Source organism: Oryctolagus cuniculus, chromosome 7, assembly GCF_051225735.1.
Source record: "Oryctolagus cuniculus isolate XC-2025 breed Fujian yellow rabbit chromosome 7, ASM5122573v1, whole genome shotgun sequence".
Taxonomy (NCBI): domain Eukaryota; kingdom Metazoa; phylum Chordata; class Mammalia; order Lagomorpha; family Leporidae; genus Oryctolagus; species Oryctolagus cuniculus.
Window position 1 is genome coordinate 143831556 of NC_142873.1, and position 19533 is coordinate 143851088.

Sequence of the window (19533 nt, forward strand, 5' to 3'; positions counted from 1 at the left end):
CACGCGTCAGTGATAACCCCCGGGACGGAGGGCGGGATCCGGACGGGGGCAGTGACACACAGCACTTTAAATCTCTCTCTAATGTTCTGATTTTTTTTACAAACGATAAATAATTGCCACGCAATTTACATAAATTTATACATTTTGAATACAATCTATGTGTTCAGTATTTTCTCCAGATGCCATTTTTAAAAAAAGTTTGGATGAGGTGAAACTTCACAGAGGCAGAGAATTTAACTGTAACCAAAATATTATTTCTATCGCCCCAATAAGTTCCTTTGCACCTTTCTTGGTCTTAGTCCCTAGTAACTTGTGCTGTTCTCTGACCCTTGCCAGATGGTATAAAAATGGAATCATTCACATTTACTTCATTTTTAATGTAAAAGATAAAATAATTATAAAGAAATTGAAATAGTGCTGAAATTATAGGAAATATGAAATACTTAACTCAAATTACTAACAGTTTAGTGTTTATTTTGCCAGACTGTTTCTGTGTACACATACATTGTGTACATAACCATTTTCTTAAAAGATTTATGTATTTATTTGAAAGTTACACAGAACGAGAGGCAGAGAGAGAGAGAGAGAGAGAGAGATGTCTTCCATCCACTGGTTCACTCCCCAGTTGACCGCAATGGTCGGAGCTGCACCGATCTGAAGCCAGGAGTCAGGAGCTTCTTGCAGGTCTCCCACGCAGGTGCAGGGGCCCAAGGACCTGGGCCATCTTCTACTGCTTTCCCAGGCCATAGCAGAGAGCTGGATAGGAAGTAGAGCAGCCGGGACTTGAACTGGTACCCATATGGGATGCCAGCACTGCAGGCCAGGGTGTTAACCCACTGCTCCACAGCGCCGGCTCCTGTAGTGTTATCTCTTAAAAAAATATGAGGCTGGCACTGTGGCATAGTAGGCTAAGCCTCCACCTGCGGTGCCAATATCCCATACGGCTCCAGTTCTTGTCCTGGCTGCTCTTCGTCCGATCCAGTCCCTGCTGTGGCCTGGGAGAGCAGTGAATGATGCTTCAAGTACTTGGGCCCCTGCATCCATGTGGGAGACCCAGAAGCAGCTCCTAGATCCTGGCTTCCAATCAGCTCAGCTCTGGCTGTTGCAGCCATCTGGGGAGTGAACCAGTGGATGGAAGACCTTTCTCCCTGTCTGAACCTCTGTCTGTAACTCTACCTCTCAAATAAATAAATCAAATCTAAACAAACAAAAACAGTTTCATTCCTGTTAATCCTTCCAGTGCCTTCCTATTGCATAATGGATAAAAGTCCAGCCTTCGCCATTACTTACAGGGTCTGGTCTGAAACAAAACTGTTCACTCTCCACTGCATTGTCTCTTCCCACCACCTGTTCAGCCTCAGTCACCTTAGCCATATTGGTCCTGGAATGAGTTTTTTTCTCACTAAGGGCTTTGGCTCAGAGTACTCTGTGGCCCAGCTAGATGTCTGGCTTTTTCCTGTATTCTCTCCTCTTATCTTTTGCTCTGTTTCACCCTGGATTGTAAACTCACAAGGATATTGTCTTTCTTACCCACCAGTACAAACAGCAAAAGTCGTGGCACACAGATTCAACAAATTTAAGATTTCATTTGAAAAGCAGAGTTAGAGAAGGAGAGAGAGGGATCTTTCATCCGCTGCTTCACCCCCACATGGCTGCAGCAGCGGGGCTGGGCCAGGCCAAAGCCAGGAGCCTGGAACTCCATCTGGCATTTGGCTCTCCCATGCGGGTGCAGGGCCCCAAGGAGAGCAGCATCTTTTGCTGCTTTCTCAGGCACACTAGTAGGGATCTGGATTATTAGTGGAGCAGCTGGGACTAGAACCAGCGCCACGGGCGGCTTAACCTGTTGAGCCACGTCAGCCTCATTTGCTGAATGAACATACATTCAAACTGGGCCTTGAAAAGATGTACAGTTCAACAACAAAAACTGATATGCCAGACCCTAAAAAGAATGAATATAGCAGACAGGGAAACAACGCGAGGCAGACAGCCGAAAGCCTAATGTGACGAAGCTCTTACTGTAAACCCAGCGGCAGTGTAGTGGGATGAGGGTGGGAGACAGGAAGACAAAGAGGGCAGGTTGCTGCACCGGTCTTGGCAGCCCTTCCTGCCACAGCCCTGTGTGTGTGTGTATGCACGCGCACGCACGCGTCTTACTCTGAACCCACGGATGCCGGAACCAGGTCTTGCTTACAAACTTACAACTAGCAAAAATACAGCAGTTCTCATAAAGTATTTGGCAGAGGAAAGAACTGAAGGCATCCAAGCTTGAGGGAGTTCTGAGTTCAAGTTAAGGCTCTGACCTTATCAGCCAGACCCCGGCTTAATCTCTCACGGGCTCCCTCTAGATAATTAAATGACATATGGGAGGTAGGGGCTTAGCACTGTTTGCTAGCGGAAAATAAGCGCTTCACTGCAAATTCACAGGCAGAACCGGTCTGTCGTCTCCAGGTTACTGTGTTGCCAACTCCTCGGCAAGAGTCCAAAAAAATACACACAGCATGCTGCAGTCCCAGGTGACACCCCCGTCCTGATGCCACGACAAAGGCATTAACCAAAAATGGCGACCTCACAGCCATCCAAGGGCATCAGTTATCGATGATGCTACCGGGTGATACAAACAGTGTCTGGAAGCAACACCTAGGGCAGGGTTCGAAACGCCAGGGCAGAAGACACAGCGTTCGCCCACGCTGCCTGACAACCGCACGCGGGAAAAACGGCGGCCACCGGAGCTGAGCTCCAGCCCTGCACCGCGACCGCATGTCGGAGGACGGTGTGCGCCTGCGCAAGCCAGGCGCGCGCCCGCCGGCCGGAAGAGCCGCGCGTTTCCGGGTTGGAGGCGGGGAGCGGTGCCGGAAGTACTCGGGGAGGGCCGCGCAGTCGGACCGGCTGCTGAGACGAACGCTTCACTGGGGCAGTCTCCGCATATCATGGGGAGATAGACGCTGCTGCCTGTGAGTGTTGGGCCCTGGCAGTAGAGGAAGAAGAGCGGGAGGAGGGAGTCAGGACCCAGACCCACAGTGGGTCACTGTTTGAAGGACCAGGCTGTGGAGGAGACGGGGCTGTGAGGAATCCGGCTCCTGGGACGGGACTAAGGGGATCGCGCTCGGAGGAGACGCGGCTGTGAGGGTCCGGGCTGCCGACGGGACTTAGGAGACGGGGACGGATGCGAGTTCCCTGGCACCTAAGGGAGAGAGGTTTGAGAGGGACAGGGTTGTGAGGACCCGCGCTCCTGAGAGGAGAAAGGGTCGGAACGGAGTGGCGCGTGAAGACACGGGCTCCGGCGAGGTGAAAGTGGAGTAGTGAGGACTTGGGCTCCTAGGAGGCAGGAGCGGGACCGTGAAGACCCGGGGTGGGCTGCGAAGACTTAGCTTCCTGAGGGGCCGAAGCTGGCGGAGAAGACTTGGGGCTTCTGTGGGCACGCGATCCGGGCTTTGAGACTCCAAGTTTCGGAAGGAACGGGGCTGTGAGGATCCGAGTTCCTTAAAAGCGGAGAATCGAAGCGGCTGTGGGTGTAAGCGATCAGCCTTCAAGGGAAAGAGAGAGGACTGGGGAAAGAGAGTGATCCGTTTGCAAGTAGTCTCTGACCCAGAGTGCTAAAGGATACAGGGATGGATATATGTATTCTGTATACATTTCTATTTTCAGGGGAGGAGGAGTCCTCCTTCGCGCTGCCTGCTTGGCTTTTGGCAGGCTTGTGTGTGTCAGATACTTAATCTTGGAAGCCCACATAGAAGCATCTTCATTTTCTGCTTCATTCTTGCGAATCGGATGTGAAGTTGAAAACACTTTGAACCCAGTTGTATACTTGATAAGTGCTTTAAATTTCTTTCCACTAAACCCTGACGGAGCACAGAGCTCTGTATCTCAAATAAAAGAATATCAGAGATGGAAGAGCCCCAAAAGACCATCTCTTTCCAACGCCTAGTTTACATTTAAGGGACCCGAAGTCCAAAGAGGGATTAGAGTCACAGTGAGACAGTGGTTACTTAGAGCATAATTTTGATCAAGTATCCTGTGGACGGTAAATAGGAAGACGCTTGGTTAATGTTCCTTGGAAAGTGCTTCTAGAATCTTTGTTCTCTCTTCAGACTCAGGAGGAAGATTCTGATAGATTCTAATGCTTTATTTTGAGTCTTAGTGTGTTGACATTGAAACAGTGAATGTCACCAGTAAGAAAACTTTTAAATGAAACCTAATGTTATTTATTTATTTTAAAATAAGCTATCTAGAAAATTGTGCCCTACATTTATAGCAAAAATATTTACTAGGAATGGCTGTGTTTGTTTATTTTAAAGATTTATTTATTTGAAAGAGTTACAGAAAGGGAGAGACAGAGAGAGAGAGAGATCTTCCATCTACTGGTTCACTCCCCAAATGGCCATAACTGCCAAGGCTGGACCCGGCAGAAGCCAGGAGCCCAGAGCTCCCTCTGGATTTCCCAAATGAGTGGCAGAGGCCCAAGCACTCTGGCCATCTTCTCCTGTTTTCCTAGGCGCATTAGCAGGGAGCTGGATTGGCAGTGGAGCAGCTGGGACTTGAACCAGCATTCATAATGGATGTTGGCTTTGCAGGTGACAAGTTAACCCACTGCACCACAAGGGATGGCTGTTTTTAAATAAGGATGGTGTGGAGACTTGACCAGTTACTTCTCCTTTTTAATAATAGTATTTTTTTTTCTTTTACTGAAACCTACTCAGACTAACCAGGTACCATTTAAGCACTTTTCACCTACTGTGTCACTTAATTATTACAGCCCCACAAATTAGATATTGTTAGTCCCATTGTACAGATAAAGAACTAGGTTCAGAGAGGTTAAGCATTTTGCCTGAAATTGAATAGGACTGAATGAGCCAGCCCCAATTCTGTGTGTCTCTACAGCTTCTACTTTTCTAAATGGATTCTTCATGTCTTGATTTGCCCATCAACAAAACAGAAGTAATAGTGATACAAGCATATTATTGAATGAAAGCACTTTCCTTTAAAAAAAAAAAAAAACTTATTCATTTATAAGCCAGAGTGACAGAAAGAGATCTTCCGTCTGCTAGTTCACTCCCCAAATAGCTGCAGTGGCCAGTGCTGGGCCAGGCAGAAGCCAGGAGCCAGTAACTCCATCCCAGTCTCCCATATGGGAGATAGAGGCCTATCTTCCTCTGTTTGTCAGGTGCATTAGCAGGGAGCTGGATCAGAAATGGATAGACCAGAGCTCAAACTTGCACTCTGCTATGGGATTTCTGCATTGTAAGTGGTGACTTAACTCATTATGCCACAAACTCCAACACCTTCCTTCTAAATTTTGTTAATATCAAGGACTATATTGTGCTCGCTCTGGCAGCACATATACTAAAATTGGAATGATAGAGATTAGCATGGCCCCTGTGCAAGGATGACACACAAATTCATGAAGCATTCCATATTTTTAAAAATATTAACATAAAAAAAGGACTATAACTGATTTGGGTACATATGTAGTATAATATTCAAGGAGAACTAAAATGTGTTTTCACAGAAGCATAGATATTCAAGATAGAAAAAACTTATTCCTGAGTTAACATTCTCATCTGCATATTTAAAATGTTCTCTTTCACTTCATTTGTGGTCCAGCATTGGTTTATTTTTTTTATTTTTTTAACTTTTATTTAATGAATATAAATTTCCAAAGTACAGCTTATGGATTACAATGGCTCCCCCCCACCACAGCATTGGTTTATTATACTAGGATTTCAGAGTACCTGATCAGATAATCATTGTGTTAGAATTAGAACAAATGAGGCCGGCGCCGTGGCTCACTAGGCTAATCCTCCACCTAGCGGCACCGGCACACCGGGTTCTAGTCTCGGTCGGGGCACCGGATTCTGTCCCGGTTGCCCCCCTTCCAGGCCAGCTCTCTGCTGTGGCCAGGGAGTGCAGTGGAGGATGGCCCAAGTGCTTGGGCCCTGCACCCCATGGGAGACCAGGAGAAGTACCTGGCTCCTGCCTTCAGATCAGTGCGGTGCGCCGGCAGCAGCGGCCATTGGAGGGTGAACCAACGGCAAAAGGAAGACCTTTCTCTCTGTCTCTCTCTCTGACTGTCCACTCTGCCTGTCAAAAAAAAAAAAAAAAAAAAAAAAACAAATGAACATAGGACATGTTACTTTAGTCAGAGGTCTTCATGGAAAGCCCTGATGTACTTTGGAGGCAGTACAGCAGGAGTGCTGAAAATCTGCACTGTGAAACAGATGTGTCAGACAGACGTTGAAATCTGTATGTATCAATGTAATTTAGAATCTTACCGATTGCTAGAGCCAGAAGAGATTTTAGAATTTGCTTGTTCCAGTTCTTAATTATATATGTAGAAACTCTGGCCAAAGATGATATCCAGCCCTCTGGATTTGGGTCTTCTACATTATCTCTCTCAGCCTTCTACTGACACCCCTCCCCCTTTTTTTCCCCCTCAATCCACTGTTCTCTCTCTCTTTTTTTTCCCTTAAAGATATTTATTTACTTATTTGAAAGAGTTACAGAGAGAGAAGGGGAGACAGAGAGATCTTCCATATGCTGGTTTACTCGTCAGATGGCCGCAATGGCTGGGACTGGGCCAGCTGAAGCCAGGAGCCAGGAGCCTCTTCCAGGTATCCCATGTGGGTGCAGGGCCCCAAGCAGTTGGGCCATCTTCCACTACTTTTCCAGGCGTATAGCAAGGAGCTGGATTGAAAGTGGAGCAGCCAGGACTTGAACCAGTGACTACATGGGATGCCGGCACTGCAGACAGTAACTTAACCTGCTGCGCCACAGTGCCGGCCTCAAATTTTTTATTTATTTACAATATATAGTCATAAGACTTGTTGTAGGAGCTGTGCCGTTGTGCTGTAGCAGGTTCAGCTGCCATTTGCGACACTAGCATCCAGTATCAGAGCACTAGTTCAAGTCTGGCTGTTCCATTTCCTATCTAGCTCCCTACTAATCTGCCTGGGAAGGCAGTGGAAGATGGCCCAAGTGCCTCGGCCCTAGCCATCCATTTAGGAGGTGCAGATGGAGTTCCTAGCTCCTGAATTTAGCCTTGCTGAATCCCAGCTATTGCAGCCATTTGGGGAGTGAGCCAGGAAATGGAAGATTAATCAATCGATCAATCTATCTTCCTTCCTTCCTTTCCTTCCTTTCCTTCTTTCCTTCTTTCCTTCCTTCTTCTTTCTTTCTTTCTTTCCCAGCATTGTGGCATAGGGTACACTTCATTATTAACACCATTTTTTTTTCAGCTGAGGAAATTGAGGCATTAAAGATTAGGTAACTTGCAAGGGACATATAACTAATAAGTGGCAGTGTTGGTACTTGAGCTCCACTAGAGTCCATGTCCTTCCTTGACCACTATAGTGTACTACCTATCTGTTAAGTCCAGCTCACAAGATGAAACTAATGAAACTAACCCACCCAAGCATTAGCTTGAAGCTGGAACAAATTTTGTGATTTGTTGCCTTCAAGTCTCATAGACTACAGATAATTACTTAGTGTATGTAGGCCAGGAAATACAAGCCCATTTAGATAAACTTAGAAGCCAGAGAGGAGAGACAGCCAGGTAGAAAATCCAGTCATTAAGTCATGCGCCTCATGGTAGGGCTTCTACGCTATCAGAATGTTAGTTCCTCTGCTTCCAGTATTTTGTTTAATAAAAACTAGGGACAAATGTTAGTGCCGTGGTTAAGTTGCTCTTGAGACGCCTGCATCCTATATTGCTGCCAGGCTTTGAATCCCAACTCCACATCTGATCCAGCTTCCTGTCACTGTGCATCCTGAAAGACAGCAGGTGATGACTCAAGTACTTGGGTCCCTGCCACCCACATGAGAGACCCAGATGGTTCTGGGCTCCTTGCCTCAGGTTGGCACTGCCCTGGCTGCTAATGGGCATTTAGAGGATGAACCAGCAGATAGATCTCTCTATTGCTTGCTCTTAGTTGCTCTGCCTTTCAAATAAATAAAAACAAGTAAAACTTTAAAAAAAATAAATAAATTCCTAGGAACTGACATTGTAACGCAGCAGGTTAAGCCACCACTTGTGACACCAGAATCCCATATCATACTGCTGATACAGGTCCTAGCTGCCGCACTTCCAATCTAGCAGCCTGCTGATATGCTTGGGATGCAGCGGAAGATGGCCCAAGAACTTGGCATCTGCTCCGGATGTGGGAGACTAGGACTAAGTTGCTAGCTCCAGGCTCTAGCCTAGCCCAGACTTGGCTGTTGTGGCCATTTGGGGAGTGAATCAGTATATGGAAAATATTTCTCTCTGTTTCTCTGCTCTCTGTGTTGCTCTGCCTTTCAAAATAAAAAAGAAAGAAAAGAAAAAAATTTTAAAAAATTTCCAAAACATTTCAGAGGTAAAAAGCTTTTAGAGATAATCTATTTTTCTATCCCTTATTCCCTTCACTTTTTTTTTTTTTTTTTGACAGGCAGAGTGGACAGTGAGAGAGAGACAGAGAGAAAGGTCTTCCTTCCATTGGTTCACCCCCCAAATGGCCACTATGGCCGGCGCTGCGCTGATCCGAAGGCAGGAGCCAGGTGCTTCCTCCTGGTCTCCCATGCAGGTGCAAGGCCCAGGGACTTGGGCCATCCTCCACTGCCCTCCCGGGCCACAGTAGAGAGCTGGACTGGAAGAGGAGCAACCAGGACAGAATCCGGCGCCCCAACTGGGACTAGAACCCGGTGTGCCGGCGCCACAGGCGGAGGACTAGCCTAGTGAGCCGCGGTGCTGGCCTCGCTTTTTTTTTTTTTAAACTGTTAGTGAAACACATGGCCAGCAAAGTCCAGGGTCTTACAACTATTATAAGCCCTCCCTAATTTCCTACTCTCTGAAATATCCTGTCAGTACAATAACAGGATTGCACTTGTCTTCTGATTGTTGTTAAAAGGAAGAGAAAGGAGGTCGCACTGTGGCACAATAGGTTAATCCTCCGCCTGTGGTGCCAGCATCCCATATGGATGCCGGTTCTACTCCTGGCTGCTGCTTTTCCACTCCAGTTCTCTGCTGTGTCCTGGGAAAGCAGTAGAAGATTGCCCAAGTGCTTGAGTCCCTGCACTCAGAAGTAGCTCCTGGCTTCAGATCTGCTATTCAAATACATACATACATAATTTTTTTTAGAGATTTATTTATTTGAAAGGCAGAGGTACAGGGCGGCGCGGGGTAGGGGATACACAGATTTCCCATTTGCTGGTTCACTCTCCAAATGGCTGCAACTGCCAGAGCTGGACCAGTCTGAAGCCAGAAGCCAGAGCTTTATCTTGGTCTCCTACGTAGCTGGCAGGGGCCGAAGGACCTGGACCATCCTCTACTGCCTTCCCAGGCACACTAACAGGGAGCTGGATCAAAAGTGGAGCAGCTGGGACTCCAACCGGTGCCCACACCCACATGGGATGCTTTTGGCACAGACTTACCCACTATGCCACAATGCCAGGCCCCATAAAAAAAATTTTTTTTTAATTTATTGATTTGGGCGCCACCGTGGCTCACTTGGCTAACCCTCTGCCTGCAGCGCCAGCACCTAGTCCTGGTTGGGATGCCGGATTCTGTCCCAGTTGTTCCTCTTCCATTCCAGCTCTCTGCTGTGGCCCAAGTGCTTGGGCCCTGCACCCGCATGGGAGACCAGGAGGAAGCACTTGGCTCCTGGTGTTGGATTGGCGCAGTGCGCCGGCTGTAGCAGTCTTTTAGGGGGTGAACCAACGGAAGGAAGACCTTTCTCTCTGTCTCTCTCTCTCACTGTCTAACACTGCCTGTCAAAAAAAAATTTTTTTTTTTTTATTTGAAAGGCAGAGAGTTACAGAGAAACAGAGGCAGATAGAGAAGTCTTCCATCTGCTGGTTCATTCCCCAATTGACTGCAATGGTTGGAGCTGCAACGATCTGAAGCCAGAAGCCAGGAGCTTCTTCTGGGTTTCCCACACAGGTGCAGGGGCCCAAGTCTTCTACTGCTTTCCCAGGCCATAGCAGAGAGCTGGATTGGAAGTGGAGCAGCCGGGACTTGAACCGGCGCCCATATGGGATGCTGGCACTGCAGGTGGTGACTTTACCCACTACACCATAGCACTAGCACCCCCATAAAATGTTTTAAGAAAGAAAAGTAGTTAGGATTTGTCACCCTCAGCCTACCAACCATAGTTTAAGTGTGATGGGTAAAGGAAGGAAGATAGACTGGTTATTTAACTCTAAGCCATAAAGTCTTATTTCAAAAGAAATGTTAAGTAATTTCAACTGTAGATTCCTGGAGCATGGACTTCCTGGGCTTTGTCAATCTGGTAGTACATAATTTCTGCGTAGTATATGGTGATAATGGTTAACTATTGCAGTTGTTATGTCAAACTGACCCACAATTAGTGCCTTTTTTTTTTTTTTTTTTTTTTTTTTTTTTTTTTAAGATTTGTTTATTTGCAAGGCAGTTACAGAGAGGCAGAGGTGGAGACGGAGACGGAGACGGAGACGGAGACAGAGAGAGAGGTCTTCCATCCACAGGTTCACTCCCCAGATGGCCACAATGGCTGGAGCTGCGCTGATTCAAAGCCAGGAGCAGGAGCTTCCAGGTCTCGCATGGGTGCAGGGGCCCAAGGACTTGGTCCATCTTCTACTGCTTTCCCAGGCAATAGCAGAGAGCTGGATTGGAAGTGAAGCAGCCAGGACTTGTACCGGCACCCATATGGGTTGCCGGCACTGCACGTAGCGGCTTTACCTGCTACACCACAATGCCAACCCCAGTTAGTGTATATTTTTGCAAAATACTGTGTTCCTATCTCTTGGCATTCTGAGAGTAAATGTTAGAAATCTGAGTAGCTCAAAGGCAACCATGGTATATTACCTAATAGAATTCAAGTTATTTATAGTCACTTCATTCCATTGTGTTTGGTCAGCATCATCCACAACTAAGCTTGAAGAAAGTTGTTACTGAGCAGGCAGTTTGGGTATTGAGTCATTGACCAGTCTGATCAGGCTGTGATTTTTTTTTTTAAATATACTTTTAAAAATTTACATACAATAAAATTCTTTTGGGGATACAGTCACAACTCATAGGACATAAAATACTGAAACATAATGTCATGTAAGCACCACAACACTCAAGATGCAGAACCATCTCACCCCCTGCCCAGATGTAATCAACCCCCTGCCCAGATTTAGTCATGCAGTTCCTTTCTAGTCAAATGGTTCCCCACCCCAGAACCCTAGCAATCATTGATCTATTCTCCATTCCGATAACTTTGCCTTCCCAGAGAGGCATAATAATGGAGTCAGACAGACTTTTCAGTTTTGCCTTTTTTCTCTCAGCATAACACATTTGAGACTCATCCATGTTGTTGCATTTTTCAGTAGTCCTTTTCTATTTTGTAGTAGTATCTATATGGATATACCATAGCTTATTGGGTGCAAGGGCCCAAGCACTTGGGCCAGCTTCTACTGCTTTCCCTGGGCTGGGCCAGGCTGAAGCTAAGAGCCAGGAGCTCAATCCAGGTCTCCCAAGTGGGGGCAGGACTCAACTGCCTGAACCATCACTTGCTGCTCTCAATGTGTGCCTTAGGAAACTAGAATCAGAAACAGTGCTGGGAATTGAACTCAAATGCTCCAATATGGAATGTGGGTATCCTAAAAAGAGTCAACTATTATGTCAAATACCTGCCCAAATTTTAAACATAAAACCAAATGTTTTCCAGATGTTTTCAGCCATACATCATTGCTTCCCAATAGTCTTTTCCCTACTGGCATGTGTTATGAACATTTGTATCCACTTGTATTGTGTGAATGTAAGTTTCCATTCCCATAGATCAATGCCTAGAAGTGTATTTCTTTATCTCTTTTTGTTTTAGGGGAGAGGGAGCATCTGATTTATTGTTGCTAATAGTGATATAATTTTAAAAATTTATTTATTTATTTGAAAGGCAGAGTTGCACACACACACATAGAGATAGATCTTCCATCCAGTGGTTCACTCCCCAAATGGCTGTGCCAGCCCATGCCATGAGCCAGGAATTTCTTCCTGGTCTTGCACATAGGTGGCAGGATCCCAAGCACTTGGGCCACTTTCCACTGCCTTCCCAGGTGCACTTGCAGGGAGCTGGATTGGAAGTGGAACAGCTGGACTTAAACCAGTATTCATGTGGGATATGGCACTGCAGACAGCAGCCTAACCTGCTGCTGGGCCAGAGTGCTGCCCCCATAGTAGTGTCATTTATATGCAGTAAAATGCACATTGGGGCTGGTGTTCTGGCTTAGCCAGTAAAACTGCTGCCTGCAATGCTGGCATTCCATATGGGCGCTGGTTTGACCCCTGGCTCCTCTACTTCTGATCCAGCTCCCTGCTAATAGCCTGGGAAAGACAATGGGAAATGATTCAAGTGCTTGGGCTCTGGCACCCATGTGGGAGACCCAGAAGTTCTGACTCCTGGCTTCCTCCTGGTCTAGCCTTGGCTGTTGCACCCATCTGTGAAGTGAACCTGCAGATGGGAGATCTCTCTCTGTCCCTCCCTCTCTCTGTAATTCTGATTTTCCTGCAATGGCCAGAGCTAGGCTGATCTAAAGCCAGGAGCCTGGAGCTTTTTCCAGTCTCCCACATGGGCACAGGGGCCCAAGCACTTGGGCCATCTTCTACTATTTTCACAGGCCATAGCAGAGAGCTGGATTGGAAGTGGAGCAGCTGGGACTTGAATCAGCACCCATATGGATTGCTGGCACTGCAGGTAGTGGCTTTACCTGCTATGCCACAGTGCTGGCCCCACACTTAAATTTCTTACTCTTTGTTGAAAGTGACCACCATTGGAGCTTTTCCTTAAGGTTCTTAATTTGTTATGTGATTTTTCATATTTGGTACTGTGTAGATAGTCCATATTTTTCATCTTGAGGTCTAATAACAGGAATTCCCATTATACAAAAATTTCTATTACAGGGGCCAGAGTTGTGGTACAGTGGGTTAAGCCACTACTGGTGACATCTGCATCCCATATTAAAGTGCCTATTCAAGTCCTGACTACTCTGCTTCCCATTCAGCTTCATGCTAGTGTGCCTGCAGAGGCAGCAGAAGATGGCCCAAGTACTTGGGACCCTGTAAACCATGAGGGACACCAGAATGGAGCTCCTGGTACCTAGCTTTTGCTCTACCCAGCCCTGCCTGTTGTTGTGGCAATTTGGATAGTGAACCAGCAGATGGAAGATCTCTCTGTCTCTCCCTTCTCTGTCACTCTGCCTTTCAAATAAATAAATCTAAAAAAATAAACTCCCCTCCTCTGTGAAGCCTTCCTTGACTTTCCTCTGCCAGAAGGCCATGTGTCTTCACGTAAATTATCATTTTTTATAAAAAAGCTATTTTCTAAAAAAAAAAACTGCATTGCAAAAAAAAATCCACTTATTCTGAGCAATACTCAGTACTGTTTGGGAAATCCCTTAAAGATTGTGGGAAAGTTATTTGAGAGGTATAATTTCTTCAGTGTAAGGCTAGAGTGATGAGGATAGAGTCTGATAATCTTTTCTTTATTGAAGTTTATTTATTTAAAAGTTAGAGTTACATAAATGGAAAAAGAGAGAGAGAATCTTCTATCCTCTGGTTCACTTCCCAAGTAGCCACAATATTCAAGCTGAAGCCAGGAGTCTGGAACTACATCCAGGTCTCCCACATGGGTAGCTGGGGCACAAGCACTGGGACCATCTTCTGCTAGTTTCCCAGACTCATTAGCAGGGAGTTGGATTGGAAGTGGAGCAGCCAGGACTCAAATTGGCATCCATATGGGATGCTGTCATCACAGGTGACAGCTTAACCAACTGTACCACAGCTGGTCCCTCTGGTAATCTTTAATAAGGTTTTTGCACAGAAGTTGCTCTGGGAAAAATAATATTAGAACAACTATTACCGCATCAACAATCTTCTATCCCGACTCTTCCGTGAATAATATTAATGACTAGAGAGCAAAGAGGCATGAGCCATACAAAGTTGAAAAAAAGAAAAATGATCCTGATGCTTTGCTGTTCCCATCAGCTGGTTTTTGGCTAACAAGTCAGTCTTGCTTCCCTAGGTTGCTTAGCCAGTTTGTTGTTCGTATCCTTTATTAGGAGTAAACCAGAAGAACATGATTTCTCACGAGAAATCACAAGGAACTCTGAGGGGCTAGAGTGGAATAGATACAGATAGACTTGCAGGTTGCCAAGCTTTGCCATGCTCTGAAAGCTATTGACATAATTCCTGCAAGTTCAAATCACACAATTTTGCCTTAAAAAGTATCTCCTATACATAACGTGTTATCTTTAACAGTAGAACATTCATCTGATAGGAAGATAATCTGTATATGCTATAATCATTAACTTTTTTGAAGATTTGCTTATTTGAAAGGCAGAGTTACAAAGAGGCAGAGGCAGAAAAAGAGATTTTCCATCCACTAGTTCAATCCCTAAATGGCCGCGATGGCCAGGGCTGAGCCAGGCTGAAGCCAAGAGCCAGGAGCTCCTTCCGGGTCTCACATGTGGGTGCAGGGGCCCACGTACTTGGGCCATCTTATGCTGCTTTCTCAGGCACATTAGCAGGGAGCTTGATTGGAAGTAGAGCAGCTGGGACTCAAACCAGCATCCATATGGGATGCCGGTGCTACAGGTGGTAGCTTTACCTGCTAAGCCATAGCGCCAGCCTTCATTAATTAATTTTTAAAATGGTTTGAATGAGTTGGAGATGTTTTTCTTGGCACTCAGTAGGAACAAGAAGGTAATGTTTGAACACCATTTATTTGGGTCCTAGTTGGTGAAGATGTGCCAGGCCATGCCGCTGAAATGGTTCAATGGCAAAGGTGATACCTGATGCTAGTTGTTCATTTACAGGTAGCTTTTGAAAATGGCTGCCTCTCATTTCACCGGGCTCACAGCTGTTGCTGATGTAATTAAAGATCTAGACACTCAGATAGCTGTAAGTAAGCTCCTGAGGACTCTGTGGGTAGAACTTTGTGAATGTGCTTCTGATTCCAGCGATAGCAAGCTGATGTCCACAGAGTTGATCACATGGCTCTAAGATAGGAGTCTTGGCTGCTTCAGGCTAGGGTTACTGCATGCACGTAAAGATTTCTAACACTTACAGAGAAGTTGCTCATATTGATAAAGAAGTATTTACTTTAACAGTTGCTAAAAGCTGCATTTATTGCGTATAACCTTGACATAGATTTAAGTATGTTTTGAAATACCAAAATAAACTAATCTGTTTTCTTAAACTCTGTGACTGGGTTTTAAGTATGTGATTGTGACATGACTTACTTGCATTTAATGTTGATACATGTGGTACTTAATGCATGTGATACTTAAGCAACTACTGTTTTTTATAAAGTCCTCAAAAGTGTATTGCTTATTTTAGTTTGTTTTTATTCATAAGATTCCTCATTTCATTTACTTTCTTCCTTATTTTGATTTTGTGGACTATTTCATTTAGCTTTTGGAGAAGAGATGGTTTCTAAATATCAGGTGAGAGCAATGAATAGTCTTTATTCCTCCATTTCTAACATGTAGGTATTCCAGAGACACTGAAGACCCTCAATATCAGACCTCATAAAATTTTACTTTCAAAACATCCTTATTCCATGTGCTTCTAGAGCTAATTCTCATGTTTTCCTTCTCCAGTTGATTGGCCTTGGTCCTCACAGCTCCAAAAAGAAACAAGATCTTGATAAGCTCTATGAGCTGAAGTCCAAAGCTCGGCAGATTATGAACCAGTTTGGTCCCTCAGCCCTAATCAACCTCTCCAATTTCTCATCCATAAAACCGGAACCAGCCAGCACCCCTCCACAAGGATCCATGGCCAATAGCACTACAGTGGTAAAAATACCAGGCACTCCTGGGACAGGAGGTCGTCTTAGCCCTGAAAACAATCAGGTATCATCCTCTTCCATTTTGTTCTCTGTAAGCACCTCTTACCTGTTACTGGAACTGGGAATGCTTTAAGAGATGTCCATCTCAGATACTGCCTCTTCCTCTGAGCTGAAAAGGCCTCTTCCCTCCTCTGAAATTGAAACATTCTTTATCATTTATCCAACATAGTGTTTATCTGTTTTTACTTTGTGTTATGTATGGTTGTGCACATGCACTTATACATCCATCCATACATACATATCAACACAACACTTTTTCGGGTGTTTTTAATATTTATGTTAGCTACATAGCTGTTAAATAAAAGAAATGGGCTTCTTATTCCTATGATAAAAGTAACTTTGCCTTCAGTCATTCATTCTTGTTTATCCAGATGCTGCCATTATTAATTTTATTCAGTGATTATAAAATCTGTTCCTGTCTTTGAACTGAAGATCCTGATTCTGCCCTTCACAGCCATAAGAAATAGATATAAACCCTTGACTTATGTTTTGTATGGTGGGTAGAATGGATGAAGGGACATTTCAAGGGGAGGGAATAAAGAGACAAGCAAAACTGAATTGGAAGGGTTGAGCCAAATAGTCAGGAGACCAATGAATGTTCAATATGGAGTGTACTGGAAAACAGCCAGGGATAAAACTGTATAGGTAGGATTATGGTAGGACATAGTGAGTTTAAACTAGGAAGTTTCCTTTGGTACTTTTAGGCAATAGGCAGTCTTTGTAGATATTTAAGAGAAGAGTAATATTAATAAAAAGTGTAGTGTAGAGCCGGCGCCGTGGCTCAATAGGCTAATCCTCCACCTTGCGGCGCCAGCACACCGGGTTCTAGTCCCGGTTGGGGCGCCGGATTCTGTCCCGGTTGCCCCTCTTCCAGGCCAGCTCTCTGCTATGGCCAGGGAGTGCAGTGGAGGATGGCCCAGGTGCTTGGGCCCTGCACCCCATGGGAGACCAGGAAAAGCACCTGGCTCCTGGCTCCTGCCAGGATCAGCGCGGTGCGCCGGCTGCAGCGGCGGCCATTGGAGGGTGAACCAACGGCAAAAGGAAGACCTTTCTCTCTCTGTCTCTCTCTCTCACTGTCCACTCTGCCTGTCAAAAAAAAAAAAAAAAAGTGTAGTGTAACTTACAGTGGGGTAGGAAAGGGAGTACCGTGGGAAGGAGACTAATTCTGAGGTTTTTGCAATAAATCAAGACATGTGGTGAAGGTTTGAATTAGATGATAATGGTGGAATGGAGAATGGCTAGATGTGAGAGAGACATTAACAAAAAATTATTGTCTTTATTCCTTATTTTTTTTTTTTTTTAAATTTTTGACAGGCAGAGTGGACAGTGAGAGAGAGAGACAGAGAGAAAGGTCTTCCTTTGCCGTTGGTTCACCCTCCAATGGCCGCCACGGCCGGTGCGCTGCGGCCGGCGCACCGCACTGATCCGAAGCCAGGAGCCAGGTACTTCTCCTGGTCTCCCATGGGGTGCAGGGCCCAAGCACCTGGGCCATCCTCCACTGCACTCCCTGGCCACAGCAGAGAGCTGGCCTGGAAGAGGGGCAACGGGACAGAATCTGGTGCCCCGACCGGGACTAGAACCCGGTGTGCCGGCGCCGCAGGGCAGAGGATTAGCCTAGTGAGCCACGGCGCTGGCCATATTCCTTATTTCTAAAACTGTACATATTTATCACAGGAACTTTAGAAGTACACAAAGAATCGGGGCTGGCGCCATGGCTCACTTGGTTAATCCTCCAGCTGCGGCACCAGCATCCCATATGGGCGCCGGGTTCTAGTCCTGGTTGCTCCTCTTCCAGTCCAGCTCTCTGCTGTGGCCCGGGAAGGCAGTGGAGGATGGCCCAAGTGCTTGGGCACCTGCACCCACATGGGAGACCAGGAGGAAGCACCTGGCTCCTGGCTTTGGATCAGCGCAGCGCCAGCTGTAGCGGCCATTTCGGGGGTGAACCAACGGAAGGAAGACCTTTCTCTCTGTCGCTCTCTCTCACTGTCTAACTCTATCTGTCAGGAAAAAAAAATACACAAAGAATCAATACATTTTACCACAACCACCCCAAATAAACCATGATTAGCATTTTAATATATGTCTTTTGATCATTTTTAAATGGCATATGAATGTATCAAGACTTTTTTTTTTTATAGAAGATGGTAGCCTGGGCAGACTTATTTTTAGTTATACAGAGATGAACACAGAGATGTCCCCTGTCCTCAGAGAGCTTTTAGCCTATAAAGTCAGAGACAGGCAAGTACATAAATGTGAACAGTGCTAGAAGAGTGCTCAGGGTACAGTAGCGGCCATAGCAAGAAGTGGTTACTTTTACCTAGGCAGGCTATGAAGGGCATCAGAAAGGAAGCACCATGAGCTGAGCACATAGGAAAAAGGGGAAAGGAAGTGTTTAAAGGCAACAGAGGCACAGTGCAATTTGTGATGGCTGGAGAATTGCAAATTGACTAACAGAGAAGAAGAGATAAGACCAAAATTAATCTGCCTGACAATTGAATGCTGACCTCTCTTTCAAACTGTTCCTTTTTACCTTTCTCTAGCTTACCTCTGTCTTGAGATATAGACCTGTAGCTACTGTCGGGTAGGCCAGACTGTAAACTCTTTGGAAAATAGAAACTAAACCTAACAATTTGACAGCCTTTTCTTCATTATAGGGTTAAAAAAAGTATTTGTTTTCTTAATATGTGGCTGAAAAATCTTTTCCCAATTAACTTTAGGTATTGACCAAGAAGAAATTGCAAGACCTAGTAAGAGAAGTGGATCCTAATGAGCAGTTGGATGAAGATGTGGAGGAGGTAAGGTGGGATTGGGTACTCCAGAGACTGTGATCCTAAGAGCTGATCCAGCATAGTATTAACAGTACAGAGATTAGTGGCAGATGAGTCTGAATTTGAAACCTAGTGTGGCAGGATTCGTGAACAGAGATGAGACACAAAGGCCTTTAACAGGAAGCAACCTTTATTATTATTATTATGCCAGCCATAAGGCTCAATTGGATTAATATCCAAAAAGCCTGAGCCCCAAACAAAGAGGGACATTTCCTTATGTATCTTTTAGTTTCTTTGTCCTCCATATGTGGTTACACACATACATTTGATTGGCTATTCTAATGTTACATGGCAGCTATAGGAATTGATACAATACTGTGCAGGCATACATAATTACTGATTATGTTTAACTAGTTTTTTAATATTCCTAATACTACCTCGTATACTGTCTGGCAGGGTTAATGCCATGGCTCTGTGCTAGCAAACAGAAGTTGAAATAGTTACAAATAAGCAGATAATGACCACATTCCATTCCCAGGATAAGTTTTCTTTGTTTGTTTTTTTGTGTTTGTTTTTTTGCTTTTTTTCTTCTATTTTTATTTTGAGATGGCCTCCACCAGACTAGCTCTGCCACTTACCAGCTGTGTAGTTGTAGACAAGTCATTTAAACTTTCTGAGAACTGTCTTTCCTCTTATGCTGGTAGGGTTGACATTATTTACCTGCAGGGTTATTGTGAAGATCCCATGCAATAATTCATACAAATCATTTAGGAAAATGCCTAGTACTTTATTTCTAATAGTTTCTGCCAGTTTTCTGTTTGTTTTTTAAAGATTTATATGAAAGGTAGAGTTACAGAGGGAGAGAGAGAGAGAGTTTTCCACCTGCTGGTTCACTCCCCAAATGGCCACAATGGCCAGGCCTGGGCTAG

General features: G+C 45.2%; 1 protein-coding gene and 1 non-coding gene across 4 annotated transcripts in view; both read left to right on the forward strand.

Moving 5' to 3' along the window:
• The first annotated feature begins 2838 nt into the window (after nucleotides 1-2838).
• TAF12 (TATA-box binding protein associated factor 12) overlaps nucleotides 2839-19533 on the forward strand; it is a 31492-nt gene continuing 14797 nt past the window's right edge. Inside the window, exons 1-5 of one of the 3 annotated variants that reach the window (XM_089301179.1) lie at nucleotides 2839-2951; nucleotides 14803-14887; nucleotides 15401-15432; nucleotides 15589-15840; nucleotides 18554-18631. In XM_089301179.1, the coding sequence (XP_089157305.1) occupies nucleotides 15415-15432; nucleotides 15589-15840; nucleotides 18554-18631 (348 nt within the window). In that variant the 5' untranslated portion in view covers nucleotides 2839-2951; nucleotides 14803-14887; nucleotides 15401-15414. The remainder of the gene's footprint in view (nucleotides 2952-14802; nucleotides 14888-15400; nucleotides 15433-15588; nucleotides 15841-18553; nucleotides 18632-19533) is intronic. The other 2 variants (XM_008265864.4, XM_002716076.5) reach the window with 2 other exon arrangements.
• LOC127493794 (U6 spliceosomal RNA) lies at nucleotides 5317-5418 on the forward strand. Its single transcript, XR_007924338.1, has one exon. It is a non-coding gene; the product is annotated as a U6 spliceosomal RNA (small nuclear RNA).